General features: G+C 45.7%; 1 protein-coding gene across 2 annotated transcripts in view; it reads left to right on the top strand.

The window, feature by feature from the left end:
- The window catches only part of DOCK11 (dedicator of cytokinesis 11), an 83,671-nt gene that overhangs the window by 52,676 nt on the left and 17,812 nt on the right, over positions 1 to 13,183 (top strand). Inside the window, exons 33-42 of one of the 2 annotated variants that reach the window (XM_010572501.1) lie at positions 1,266 to 1,382; positions 3,567 to 3,642; positions 3,943 to 4,046; positions 6,067 to 6,178; positions 6,305 to 6,371; positions 6,893 to 6,940; positions 7,143 to 7,220; positions 7,469 to 7,611; positions 8,243 to 8,358; positions 10,184 to 10,321. In XM_010572501.1, the coding sequence (XP_010570803.1) occupies positions 1,266 to 1,382; positions 3,567 to 3,642; positions 3,943 to 4,046; positions 6,067 to 6,178; positions 6,305 to 6,371; positions 6,893 to 6,940; positions 7,143 to 7,220; positions 7,469 to 7,611; positions 8,243 to 8,358; positions 10,184 to 10,321 (999 nt within the window). The remainder of the gene's footprint in view (positions 1 to 1,265; positions 1,383 to 3,566; positions 3,643 to 3,942; positions 4,047 to 6,066; positions 6,179 to 6,304; positions 6,372 to 6,892; positions 6,941 to 7,142; positions 7,221 to 7,468; positions 7,612 to 8,242; positions 8,359 to 10,183; positions 10,322 to 13,183) is intronic. The other variant, XM_010572502.1, reaches the window with a different exon arrangement.

Genomic DNA, 13,183 nt, shown 5'->3' with positions numbered 1-13,183 from the left:
GACCCGAATGTGCCCTGCGCTCCTGCTGTGACCAGGGCTCCTGCATGGACCCAGAGCCAGCTCCTCTTCTTTTCCATCTCTGCCTTTTTGGAAGGGCTGAGCAGGAGGTGGGCTTGCTTTTCTCTGCAGTGAGGATCCATGGTGACTTGCACAGCCTGGAAACAAAACTGCAGCCCATGGTGTTTGGCAAGACTTGATATTTCAGGAGAGATTTGCCAGCTCTCTGCCAAGACTGGGTCAGAGCCAGCTTGTTTCTGCTCTTCTGGGTCTCTGAAAACCCTCACACAAATTCAGGAGCTCTTTGCCCCCTCAGCGTGCAGCACTCTCCCTGCCTCCTTAAAAACACCACCTGTCTTAAAATCGTCCCACTGGATTTTTGTACATTTGTTGGACTCGGGGCTGTGTGACCAGGAAATTGCCTGGAGCCAGGGCAGGATGCTCAGCTGGAGTCCCAAGACACCAAAGCAAAAAATAACATCATGGGCAGGACAGGCTGAGCATGGCAGGGTCTGTTGCTGCAGTCTCATTCCAGCCAAGGAAACCCTGGCTCCATCAATGGTGTAGAGAGAGTTTTTGCAACCCATGGGCGTTTTGAAGATTGCTTTTTTCTTTTGTCATACGAAATCAGAATTAAAAATTGGATTCTTGTATCAGTCAAAATATGCCATTCAATTCACAAGCCTTAAATTTCTTTTTTTTTAACCTTTCTGTCAAGTCCAGAATAATAAATTTTTAACAAAAAAGAATTGGATGTGAAAGAGCCCTCCATTTAGAAAACATCAACCAGAGCATTTTTTTATCTGTATCACTGAATCCAAATTATTCGGTTCCTACAAACTGTTTTAACTAGAAACATTTGCTATGGAGAATTCCTGATTGGAAGCAATAGGCAGCACCAGGTGAGGAGCAAATGTTTTTGTTTCATTAGTCCTGGGTGTTGCACTTGAAAATCAAGCTATGTGAGTGAAGTGCCAGTTAAAGAGTTAGGAAATCCTGGATTTAGTTTGTAACACATCCTGTATGACTGGGAATGTTATTCAGCCCGCAAAATCCCTGAGTGTCCCAAGCTTGCTGCTAGAAGGGTAATATCTACCTGGCAGCTCTGGAAGTGAAGATGAGAATCCAAACCAACCCATGTCCTCAGACATCATATACATTGTGCATGCATATATATATATATATGTATGTTTTGGCTCAAAAATTTCCCTTTTTTGCTCCATTGAAAGCCTGGACTCTTACCTACATCTTACCCTGTCTTTTTTCAGAACCAGCAGGCAAAAATAGCCCAGCTCTACCTGCCGCTGTTCGGGCTGCTCCTGGAGAACCTCCAGCGAGTGGCCAGCCGCGAGGCACTCTACTCCTGTGCAGCCGCCTCCAGCCCTGTGAGTAAAGCCTAGTGATGCCTCTTTGCCCTTCTTGGTCCTCCTCTCCCCCTACACCCACTGTGCAGCTTCCACTGCCTGCAGCCAGGCTCAGCTTTAAAAATAAGTGTGGTTTTCTTCTCCCCACAGACCCGTAATGTGCTTGTTTCTTTTAGTTTGGCTTTTCCTGTGACTTTGTTCTGTCTGTACCACTGGGTACAATGTCTCTGCCCTTTTGCTTGCCATTGTTTAACGTGTTTCTTTATGGTATGCATAGTGCTGTGACGTGAGGTAAGGCCCTCCAAGTGCAAGGAGTTGCCACAGGACTCAGCCTCAGACTCCAGCAGTTGTTGTGGGGAGTTGCCGATCTGCCGGAGGGTTGTATGTGGTTCCCAGGCCGGCTTAGCCCTGCAGACGACTTTCCTTCTTGTTTGGAGAAAAACAACAACAACAAAAAAAAGACATTTGAGAAAAACAATTCAAAATTTCAACTCAAATGATGAAAAACAAAAGGGAAAAAACTGCTATGACTTACTTTAATATGTTCTGTGTCGTGGTTTAACCCCAGTCAGCAACTAAGCACCACACAGCTCTTCGCTCACTTCCCCCCCACCCAGGGAGGGGAAAGAATCAGGAAAAAAGTAAAACTCATGGCTTGAGATAAAGACAGTTTAATAGGACAGAAAGGAAGAAAATAATAATAATAATAGGAATCAGAATATACAAAACAAGTGATGCACAAGGCAATTGCTCACCACTCACTGACCGATGCCCAGTTAGTTCCCGAGCAGTGATCCACCCCGCCCTGGCCAACTCTTCCCAGTTTATATACTGGGCATGACGTCACATGTTATGGAATACCCCTTTGGCCAGTTTGGGTCAGCTGTCCTGGCTGTGTCCCCTCCCAGCTTCTTGTGCCCCTCCAGGCTTCTTGCTGGCTGGGCATGAGAAGCTGAAAAACCCTTGACTGAGTATAAACACTATTTAGCAACAACTGAAAACATCAGTGTGTTATCAACATTCTTCTCATACTAAATCCAAAATGTAATACTATCCCAGCTACTAGAAAGAAAATTAACTCCATCCCAGCCACAACCAGGACAGTATCCATCGCCTATTCTATACCATTTATGTCACACTCAGGTCCCATACTTTCCAATACATCCCAATTAATCACCATCACCTTTCCTGTCCTTTGAGATATATATATATACACACACACAGATATCATTCCCTTAGTCTATGGGCCATTCCTATAAAATGTCCATTGAGTTCATTTAGTCCATGACTTTGGGCTCCATCTGTCATAACAGCCTTTCTGGGAAGGAGAGATGGTGCGAATTCTGCTCAGTTGGCAGAGCAGGATTGGGCTTCGGTGCAGTGCGGCGGGCGGGTGACATTGGGCGCGGCAGGAGGATGGTGTGTAGTGTCGGATTGTTTCATGCTGAAGGCAGTCCTGGTTCCATCACTACTGTGCTTTGCTCCATTTTATCAAAGTTCATTTTTCCTTAATCTAAGTGATTCTTACTGTAATACCATTGATATGGCATATAACAGTTATAGTAATGATGACATACAGTGGCAGGGTTATATAGCGATTAACATCATACAGTTTAATTCATTGTCTATTCTCACCTAAATTCAAATCCCCTTGAGGCACACATTGGAATTCCCCATCCTTTCACATCACCCACCAAGTGCGCCCAGGTCCTCGAGCAAAAGCGATCCCACAAATGGGTTTGCCTTCACCTGAGGCAGGAGTAACCCAGACTGTCTTCCCTAACATATATTTTATGTGCACTACAGGGACTTTATCCCCTTCTACAGTACATAAAAGTTCTGACTGGGCAGGGCCACCCCAATTGGCAGATCCTCTGGTGTTGACTAACCAGGTGGCTTTTGCTAAATGTGTATCCCAATGTTTGAAGGTACCACCCCCCCATTGCTCTCAGTGTAGTCTTTAACAGTCCATGGTATCATTCGATTTTCCTGGAGGCTGGCACACGATAGGGGATGTGATATACCCACTCAATGCCATGCTTTTTGGCCCAGGTCTACTCCTCCCCGAGTCATTTGTCTCCTTGTTATGGAAGTAAGGAAATAGATTTTTTTTTTTAATCTGCCTTTTTTTATTTCATTATTCTCTTCTGTAAGAGAGTAGGTGTTATCTTCCATTGGTCACAAAAACCTTATGTTGCTTTACAGGCATCCAGGGATGAATTCATATGCAGTTTTGCATCCCCCTCAAATAGATCCAGCCTGATTGCAGACAAAGATCCCGGTAAATTAATTTTTCTAAACTTTAACTTTCCCATTTATTTTGAATGTAACTATTACCAGCTCCCAAAACCCATTACTCAAAACCTGAAGTAGTCATCTGCCAAAAGACCTCTCAGAGTTTGTATGCTTTTCCCTGGACGTGGTGTCACCCCAGCTGTCCTTTCCAGATTAATCAGCTTTCAACACAGGGCTTTCACAAGCCCTGTCTGTGCTGCCCAAATTGCATCTTCCACTCACTGTCCGCGATGCGCTGAGGAGTGCCGGTGCCAAGGTGTCAATTGTGGGGTTTGGTTTTTTTCAGCTTGCGGAGCAGCACTTCCAAATGGCCATGCAATAAAGCGAGAGGACTCGAAAGGATCCCTGAACTCAGAGGGGGCAACCGGTTCCCCAGATCAGAGTGAAAATGTAACGTATGGGGTTAGAAAGAATGGTGCTTACTGCACCAGTCTGTGGGCTGTGTTAAATAAGGGGGAGGGAAAAAGGAGTTCCCCATGGTAACTCTCTCAAAAGCCAGCTTATAAATATCTCTGTTTGGAAACAGATTCATGTTTAACAGAGGAGGTCAGACTCATGGGTCTGGTATGCTTTCCCTCTTCAGACATCTCTGAGCCAAAAATATAACTGTTGACAAATCACATATCAAAGAAGAAAGGCAAAATCCGTGGGGAAAATCTCTGCTCCCATGGTGCGTTTATCCATGCTCAGACGTGCTCCCTGTGTGTGGATGGGTCTGAGCCTGGCCAGGGCCCAGTGCACAGTGCTGGGAACTGGTTTCCACACACAGCTGGGAGACAAAGCACCGTGATGTGAGATTGCCAGTGACCACTGACTTAAGAGAAGATGAGGTATTTGTAGGAAAATCAACACAGGCTAATAACCACAGCCCCACATTTGCAGAAGGTGACCACGGTCACACCACAGAGAGCTCTGACCCCACTATTCAGACAGGGTGTACTCTGCTTGTTGGCAGACTGCACACATGGAAATCAGGTATTTGTGCAAACCAGCCCCTGGTTTTCCTCAAGGCACTTTCCAGATGTCTTGGGTTGGCATGAATAATTGATGCATCTTTAAAACCTTTGGTCCTTACATCAAGCAAGACAAAGAAAATCTGGGCTTCTGCTGGCTGTGTACTGACATGCTTAGGAGAGGTGGGGCCTTTCAAGTTCTCCCACATAAATCACGAAGCTACAAGACCAAGTATAGCCAAATACTTGACTATCAAACTGTTCATATTCAGCAAAGCTCTGAGCATATGCTTCAACCTTGCTGGTGGGGTTTGCAGAAAGCATTATCGTTTGCAGCCCAGCTCTTCAGCTAGACATTGTCTTCTGTGTCCTTGAAGGTATGTTTTTCAGAGTCGTTGAAAACAGCTTTTCTGTTAGGGAATGCAATATCCACAAACCATGCAGAAGAAATGCCACATAAAGGAGCACAGCTTTAACACTGCTCTACAGCGGTAGACACGTTGCTTATCGCCTGTTCCCCTGGAGTGAGTTGTGTGCTGACTTGGTAGTTTGGCATGGTCAACAGCAAAGTTTTGGCTATAGCACTGTATCTCCAACTCTAAACTGAATGTTTAATTCTGTTTTATTATGACTTATATCTACAGCTTGTCCCAGAATAAACAACAAGTAAGATCCGTGGGTCGCTGTCCAAACATGTGAGGCACAGTTTTAAGAGAAGCATCCTACTTAGAGATTAATCATATCCATTTGTCCAAGGATAGGGCTTGGGTGAGCACAGAGAATGCAAAAAAATTTGGTAAAGCTTTAGAAGTCATGTTTCCCACCACACAATGCCCAAGCCTTTCCCACCCAGACTGACTCACCAGCAGGATTTCACTTCTCTTTGCCTAAGTCACTAAGTAGGGGGAAAAACAAGAGACACTTCCAAAAATCAGGGGAAAAGCCCCAAGTTCTTAAGCTGAAATTTCCTGAGTTTTTAATAACTGACATTTTGTTTTGAAGTGTACATCTTTAGCAGAAAGTTAGATTCTTGCTTTAAAATGTGACCCCTAGTGAGCTGTTTTGTTTGACAAGAACTGACTTTAAAAATGTCCAGGAGCTTAGACACTGCAGAGAGCAGGGGAAGTGAAAGCAGGGCTGCCGTGCGTTTTGGTGAATAAGCCATCATTCTTTGCCCAGACGTTGTTTTTCTGGGCAGAGAAGCGTTCAACCATGTGCCCAGGATTTCCAGACTGCTCATCACTGGACAGGCAGCAACCCCAAAGGATGGGATGTCTCCAAAGCATGATGCTGTGGGGGTGGGTGCACATGCAGGGGGACAGGAGGAATGCTGGCATATCTGGTATGTGCTAGGTTTGCTGTGCCCATGCTGCATGGTATCTGGCCCCGTGCTCCGTGTGGGCACAGCACAGGCACCCGTGGCCACTGGTCTCCGCATCACATCTGTGTCCCGTTAGATCCGCAGAAGCTCCACGAGGAGCAGCGTGTCACACTGCAGCCGGCTGGACCAGTTTGAGATCCGGACGCTCCTGATGTGCTATCTTTACATTGTGAAGATGATCTCTGAAGGTTGGTGGCTCTTGCTCACTGGAGGGCAGCCATAAAGACGAGAGACCATCACCGGCAGTTTTGGTCTGTAAGGTCTCCCTTTAATTTTTTTTAAATCTCAGTGTGCTGGTTTTTTTTTTCTTTCAGATACCCTTTTAGCTTACTGGAACAAATTCTCCCCCCAAGAGCTGATCAATGTCCTTGTGCTTCTGGAGTGAGTATCATGAGGCTGCAATTCAAACATTGCGCCTTAGCGTGAGCAGCGTTGGCCAAGAAGAAGACATGAGTGCCATGTGCCTTGCAGGGTACACGTGGTCCTGTGCAGCTCTAGAGGTGTCTGGCCAAGTTGTACTGAAATGCTCTTCCTCTGTCTGAGGAGAAACAGGTGTATGTCAAGGGAGCATGGTGAAGTTGGCGGTGCCATGCTCGGTCTGGGCTGTGCAGAGGGTGTCCCACCACCTGCGGGCAAGCAGGGCTCAGGACACAGCCTCCCACCATAACCGGCACAACCTCTGCTTTGCAGCGGGTTTGGTGGAACAAATGGGTGAGGAGACAGGGATGTGCCATAGGGTTTGGAAACCAAGGGTTTGAGGTCAAGTGACTTGTAAATACAGACCGACACGCTCGTGCACAGAGGAGTGCGTCTGCAGACAAGGAGAGGGTAGATTTTAAATGTTCTGGATCATTCCTGCTCTGCAGGATCTGTAACAGATACATGTTTTATTTTCTTTCTAGAGTGTGTTTATTTCACTTCAGATACGTGGGGAAGAGAAATATCGCCAGGTACCGTATTCTTCCATCCAGGGCCAGGATGGGGGAGCCGTCCCCACGCTCCCTGCCGCAGCCGAGGCGGGAAGGGAACGTGCACACCCCCGCGGGGCAAACCCAAGCAGGCAGGAATCCTGTGGGGCCGGGACTCTGCTCAGCGCCATGCCGCGAGCAGAGTCCCCTTGCCTTAGCACCCTGCCCCTTCCCTCCCCTCCAGCTCCTGCATGAGACCCCCAGGCCCAGGTGCTGCTGGCTGCCCGCGCAGGTTGGCAGTGTCCCCCGCAGCTGGCTGCAGGTGAGACACGAGTCACGGCTGCATCTCTGCTCCCTGAGCAGCAGCAGCCCTGCGGTTTCATTAGCTCTAGGGCTATCTGGCGCAGGCGAGACCAGGGTAGCCTGGTCAGTCCTGCTGGGATTGCGCGGGATAAACCGGATTAGTGCGTTGGAGGGAGGTCAGGTCTCCATCCTGGTGCCTCGTGCAGTCCTGTAGTGGTGTGGCCACAGCTGCTCGTCCAAACCTGCAGTCTTCACTTCTGCTTGCAGGGTGCACGACGCCTGGTTGTCCAAGCACACGGGAACTGATAGGAAATCCCAGACGATGCCAGCGCTCCGCAGCAGAGCTGGGGGGATGCAGGTGCGGCTCCAGCATCTGGGCAGCTTGGAGACCTCCTTCACACTCAACCACAGTACGTACAGCAGAGCGAGACGGGACCGTGGATTATTAGCCTGCTGTAAACTGCATGTAGCCATTTTCCACTTGCTGCTTTTTGCTTCAGGGTATTCAAACTCGGCAGAATTACAGTGGTCACCACTCCTCCCTGCAACATTCCTAGATTGGTGGGGGTGACCGTTAAGCCAGCCCCTTAAAAATCACACCTGGGACTTAGGACTTGCGTGGCTTTTTCCTCTCACCTGTCTTGGCTCAGCAACTTGGCTGGGTGTGTTTGCAAGAGACACCTTGGTTTGGGTGGTGAGCAAGGCAGGCAGAGACCTGGGCCAGGATCTGTTCTAAACTGCTCCACATGGTGAGTCTTGCCCCATTGAAGCACCTTGCCGTTTCACCTCTGCGGATACAACCTGGACACCTTGTTCTCTACCTGGCTTCAAAGACAGTGAAATTAAGGGGAAATACTGACGTTGGTTTTCTCGGTTGGCATCAGGCTGAGGCAGCTTCTCTGAATGGAGCTGGCAAATTCAGCATCTTGCTATCTTTACCTCATCTCCCAAACCCAGTGAAGTGCAAGGGGACAACCTTATCTATATCAGCATTTAGATCTTGTGAACACTGTTTCCTCCTGATTTGCTTTCTGTCCACAGATGCAGGCACCTCAGAAGCAGATATTGTGCACCAGGCATTACTGGAGGGCAATATTGCCACCGAAGTGTGCCTGACAGTCCTGGACACCATCTCTTTTTTCATTCAGAGTTTCAAGGTCAGCATTGAAATCAAAAGTATTGTTGAAATGTGTGTGTATTTCTGTATGCGTGTTGTTTTTGGTGATCCATTCTCCCAGAGTGGCAGATTATGGAAGGCTTTACAAAAGCAAATTGTTTGCAGCTTGTTTATTTTCCAAAATGCTGGGTGTTTCACAGGGTCTCAGAGTAATTATGCACTTTATGCAATCTTGCAATTTCTTCAAAACTGCAAGACCAGAGAAAATTACGTGGATGCTATACCATGAGTGTAGGCGTTACAAAAATAGAATAAGAGGAAATGTACATCATATAGAAAGGAGGGACTAGAAGAAAGGGAAATGAAGGTCTAGCATTCTTAGGACAGTCACTGTTTTCTACCATAAATTGTCTAGAAGCGTGGCCCAGATTTCTTTGAATCACTGTACATGAATGTCTCTGGGGCTGAGGCATTCCAGCTGTGGTTACCAGTTCAGATAAGACCAGTACCACTGGTAGAAGTCTTCTCCTCTATATAGTGATTCACACTCCCAGCAGTCATTGCCATCTACAAGAATCAAAGCCTCTGTAGGGAAGAGAACCCCAGGCTGGCAGTAAAATACTGAAATACTGTTGCAGAAAAGCTCTTCCTCTAAGTGTGGTTGGAGGAATCCTGCTCATAGCAATGGGTTTTGCATAATGTCACAAGAACAACTCCGAATTTCAGAGTAAGTGAAATGAAGATTTCCTTTTTAGATGGATTGAGCAACATGAAAAGAAAGGTCATCTTATCCTCTGCTTCTGTTGCAAAGGAAAAAAGCTATCCTGGTACAGATGTTAAATTACTCCTTAAAAGTTTGGCAACAGCAGAAGGATTTAGATGCAAGAGTTAAAACTTGCTTGACTTTCTCAGTTGCCTCTTTTTGAATACAGCTGAACCACAAAACAATGTGCTTTTCAAACCACAGGATAGACTAGATTCCCTTCTGCTTTAATTGGCTTCTGCTTTGCTTTTATGGTCATGTGGTGTTACCACACAGAAGTGTGCTCTATACTGCAGTAAAAGTGCTGATGGTGTTCTTACTGCCAGAGTAAACAAGTTCAGTTAAAAAGTACGGATCCTAAACTTACCCTGCTACAAGATGTATACAGGATGTCAAAAGACAAATCTGAGCCAGCCCAAGGATTTCTTGGGCTGGCAATGAGACAGGAGCTATTGATGTTCTATTGATATGGGGTATCCACATCCTTGCTGGGTGGCCACAATGTGCCAGGCTTCCTGCGCAGCTGCTGCAAGGGTGACAGCAGGCACGGGCAAGATAACTCTGACACCAAACTGTATTAATCCTCTCCACATAATTCCATTTTACCACATCTCCAGAAGGTGAAACTGTCAAAACTTTGCAGGAGACAAGGGAAGTGTACTGACTTACGACAGCTATGAATCTCTCCAGTGAAAAGATGTGACAGTCTTTTTTTTTTTCTTTTCTCTCTCTCTCTCTTTTGGGCTGCAAATGAAACACTTGTCAAGACAAATAAAGAGAAATGGAAAAAACCAGTGTGATAGTTGTGTTGGAACAGCCCATTTTATTTAAAGTAACTCTAGGCAACTGGAGAAGGTTGTACAGATTATTGAGTTGGGTTTTGGAATTAGTGATAAAATATTTTTGTTTTATTCTCTCCTACTCTCTGACCAACTAGTGTAAGTTTGTACTGGTTGTCATATTTATTGGTTATATTTTTACTGAAGGCCCTGTTCCTTATCTGGCTTAAGAATTGGTGTGATTAATTATGCAAAATTATCTCGGTCATTTCCAGCTTCAGGCACAACATTTCTGCAAAATAAATTCTCTCTTTGCTTTCTAGACCCAGCTTTTAAGCAACGATGGCCACAATCCACTCATGAAGAAGGTTTTTGATATTCATCTGGCTTTTCTCAAAAACGGGCAGTCAGAAGCAGCTCTTAAGCATGTGTTCGCCTCTCTGAGAGCTTTCATTAGCAAGGTATGTAATACATGACTCTAAAAGTGCAGGAGAATTTATATAGGTATGACAGGAGACCAGTACACTTAAACTCCTGTTAAAGTGATATTTTATGCTGTTTGGAGATGTGGTTTAGAAAACAACTTCTTCACTGATTTAAAAACCAGCCCAGGTTAAGTTATCTATTTCAACAATTATTTATTATTTGTTGGATATCAGGAAACAAAAGGAGAAATTGCGAGGAATTCACCTTCCCACTTGCCTTGGTCACAAAACTGCTGTTAAAGATCACTATCTGTTCAACCAAAAGCTGGTGCTTCTTGAAGCTTTGCCCCAAACTGTCAATATTGCTGATAATGCCATTGCTTGAGTGATACTTGTACTGACAAGCTGCTCCTCTCCCACTCTGTTTGAAAGAGGATAGTACTTGCTGAACCTCTTTCTACACTTTTCTGGTATGCAGCAAGGCAGTTTAATCCCCTGAGCTCAAGCAGCATCAAAGCTGCAACTAACCACATAAGGGCAGTGACTGATGCTATTGCTGACATTTCCCTTTGTGCTTGTCAAAACCTGCTGCTTCTCCAAAGTACATTTTTGAGACCAGATGTACATGCAAACTCCATTCCTTCCAAGCTGCATGGTTGTCATAAATTCAAAATGAATTAAAACCTCTCAAATCACTTGAATGCAGCAGATCATTAATGAGGTAAATCCATGTGGCGTGAGACTGCAGCCAGGCGGAGCACAGTATGTGAATGATATGCAGCAAAGTGTTACTTCCAAAGGAAGTCTTGCACTAGTTGCCGAGCTAAGTTTGATTAAAGAAAGAGACTGCTAAACTGTTTTCAAAGCTGGAAAAAGTCTGTGCTATGTACATTTTACTATAACCCCACAGCAAAGCTAAGAGCTAGTACAAGAATGTCTAGGGCTGAATTTTGATTTATCCTAAGCAAACACGTGAGAAGCAGAAAATGCAGAAGTCTTGCTAGCTACCTGTCTGGCTCCAGACAGCGTGGTCTCCTATGAGATGTTTTTCCATGGGCCTTCTTAAAGCCTGCTAGATTGGCAGCTGGCACTGGCAGGAATCACTCAGTTTTCCTACGGAGTCCAATTATTGCTCTACCTTTCGAGTTTCCTGCTTGCCTGTGATCTGCTTAACCTTGAGATCCATCCTGCCGCAGATCTGCATACACCCCACTCGGACACAGCCTCTCTGCACGTCTCTTCCCCTTACTACTCAAAAGTTAGTTTAGCCAGAAATATTTGTTTTGTGCCTATAGCAAATAATAGACCTTCCTTGCCTCCCTGGCAAGTTTTCTGTGGTTGTTTAAATGTGAAGCCAAACCTGCACACCTGCTTAATTTGATCTCACCATCAGCCTTCAAAACCTGGAGCCTTTCAGGGGTTCCACACTTGCATTCCAAAATGCCAATTACAGTAATGGAGGCTGCATTCTTGGCTGCTGCAAGGACGGGCAGTGGGGTCGTTTTCTTGGATTTATGCCAGCCTGAATCCATGCTGAATTTGGCATCGTGTGTCTTCAAAGATGTGAAAGATTGATTTCAGTTAATTTCTCACATTTCCCCTATGACAGGACACAGTGTGGCTTCTGTAAAAGCAAGATATGAGCCCAGCAGATGGTATCTATAAGGAAGTGTTTTCTTTGCCAACTCCATAACCACATGAGTCCCAAACTTCCTTTTAAGTCCTCTGAAGTGCTTTTCTAAGGCCAAAAGAGACAATAAAATAGCTGGGGGGTGGGGGGTGAGGCGTCACTGCATTTCATGACAAGTGCAAGGATAGCATGTTTTCCTGCAGGTTTAATTTGAAATATGAAAGCTGCACTGCTTTGTTTTGGGTTGCATATCACTGTTAGCTATAAAGTAGTGTTAACTTCAAGAAAACCAAAAGTGAGTTATACATATGATGCGGCTAGAATGGACAATTTGTCACTTTTATGGCCTTCTGTATCTAATAATTACAATGAAAAGAATCCTCCCCCTTATCTAGGACAACAGAAAATGGTTGCTGGGGGGGGGGGGAATTCCTAAGATTTATTCTGCATCCCAAAATCTGTCTTAAAAGTAGCTTGCTTTCTGCATTAGATCTGGTTACTTAATAGGCAAAAGACTTTTTAAAAAAAAAAGAAATGTCTCAAGAAAGCAAAGAACAAACAAGTTCTATAATTGTTTGCATGTTTGATTTTGGTTTTAGAATCTATCCCGCTTGCATGCATGTGTGCTGGGAATTTGGGAAGAAAGCTGTCTCTGTTTCACTGGCTGGGAAGAAGCAACAAAAGCCAGATTGCTCTTGTTTTATACTCTAGGTTTTCTTAACAACTAAATCCTTCTTTTCAGAACATCACTTACAGATAAATACATAGATACATGCTTGGGAATGGTCTTGAAATTAAAGGTATTAAAGGAGGAGGCTGAGATAATTTGCCCTGCATTAAAGAGCAGCTCAGACACATGGATGTGAGAGTGATGGAAACCCCGTGTAGCTGCCCTCTCCGTGCCTGCCTGTCCCTTGCTGTGCTGACACTAGCAGGGCACGTTAGAGGCATCACATATCCCAGGCCCTGAAGGACTAGGGCAGCAGAGGCTCACTCCTTTCCTGCAACAGCCGATTTGGGAAGCTTTTCCCTGTCTGTTAGCAATTCCCCCCCGACCATGTCAAACTGTGCCTTCCCTCCCCGTTAGCGCTCTCAGGCTGCAGCATCGTTACAGCCTCCCATGCAGTTGTGAAGGGCACTTGGCATGTCCTGCCCGCCGCTGCGGCTGTCCTGCCCTCACACCTTAGGGCCGGATCAGAAACGTGCTCCTCCGGCACACGCGGAGTCATCGCCACACGTGCTGTTCCACAGCTCTTCCCGGCTCACGT

This window comes from Haliaeetus leucocephalus, unplaced genomic scaffold (assembly GCF_000737465.1).
Source record: "Haliaeetus leucocephalus isolate CR32 unplaced genomic scaffold, Haliaeetus_leucocephalus-4.0 Scaffold340, whole genome shotgun sequence".
NCBI classification, from domain to species: Eukaryota; Metazoa; Chordata; class Aves; order Accipitriformes; family Accipitridae; genus Haliaeetus; species Haliaeetus leucocephalus.
The sequence above is the reverse complement of the archived record's forward strand: the minus strand, read 5'-3'. Positions and strand labels throughout refer to the sequence as shown.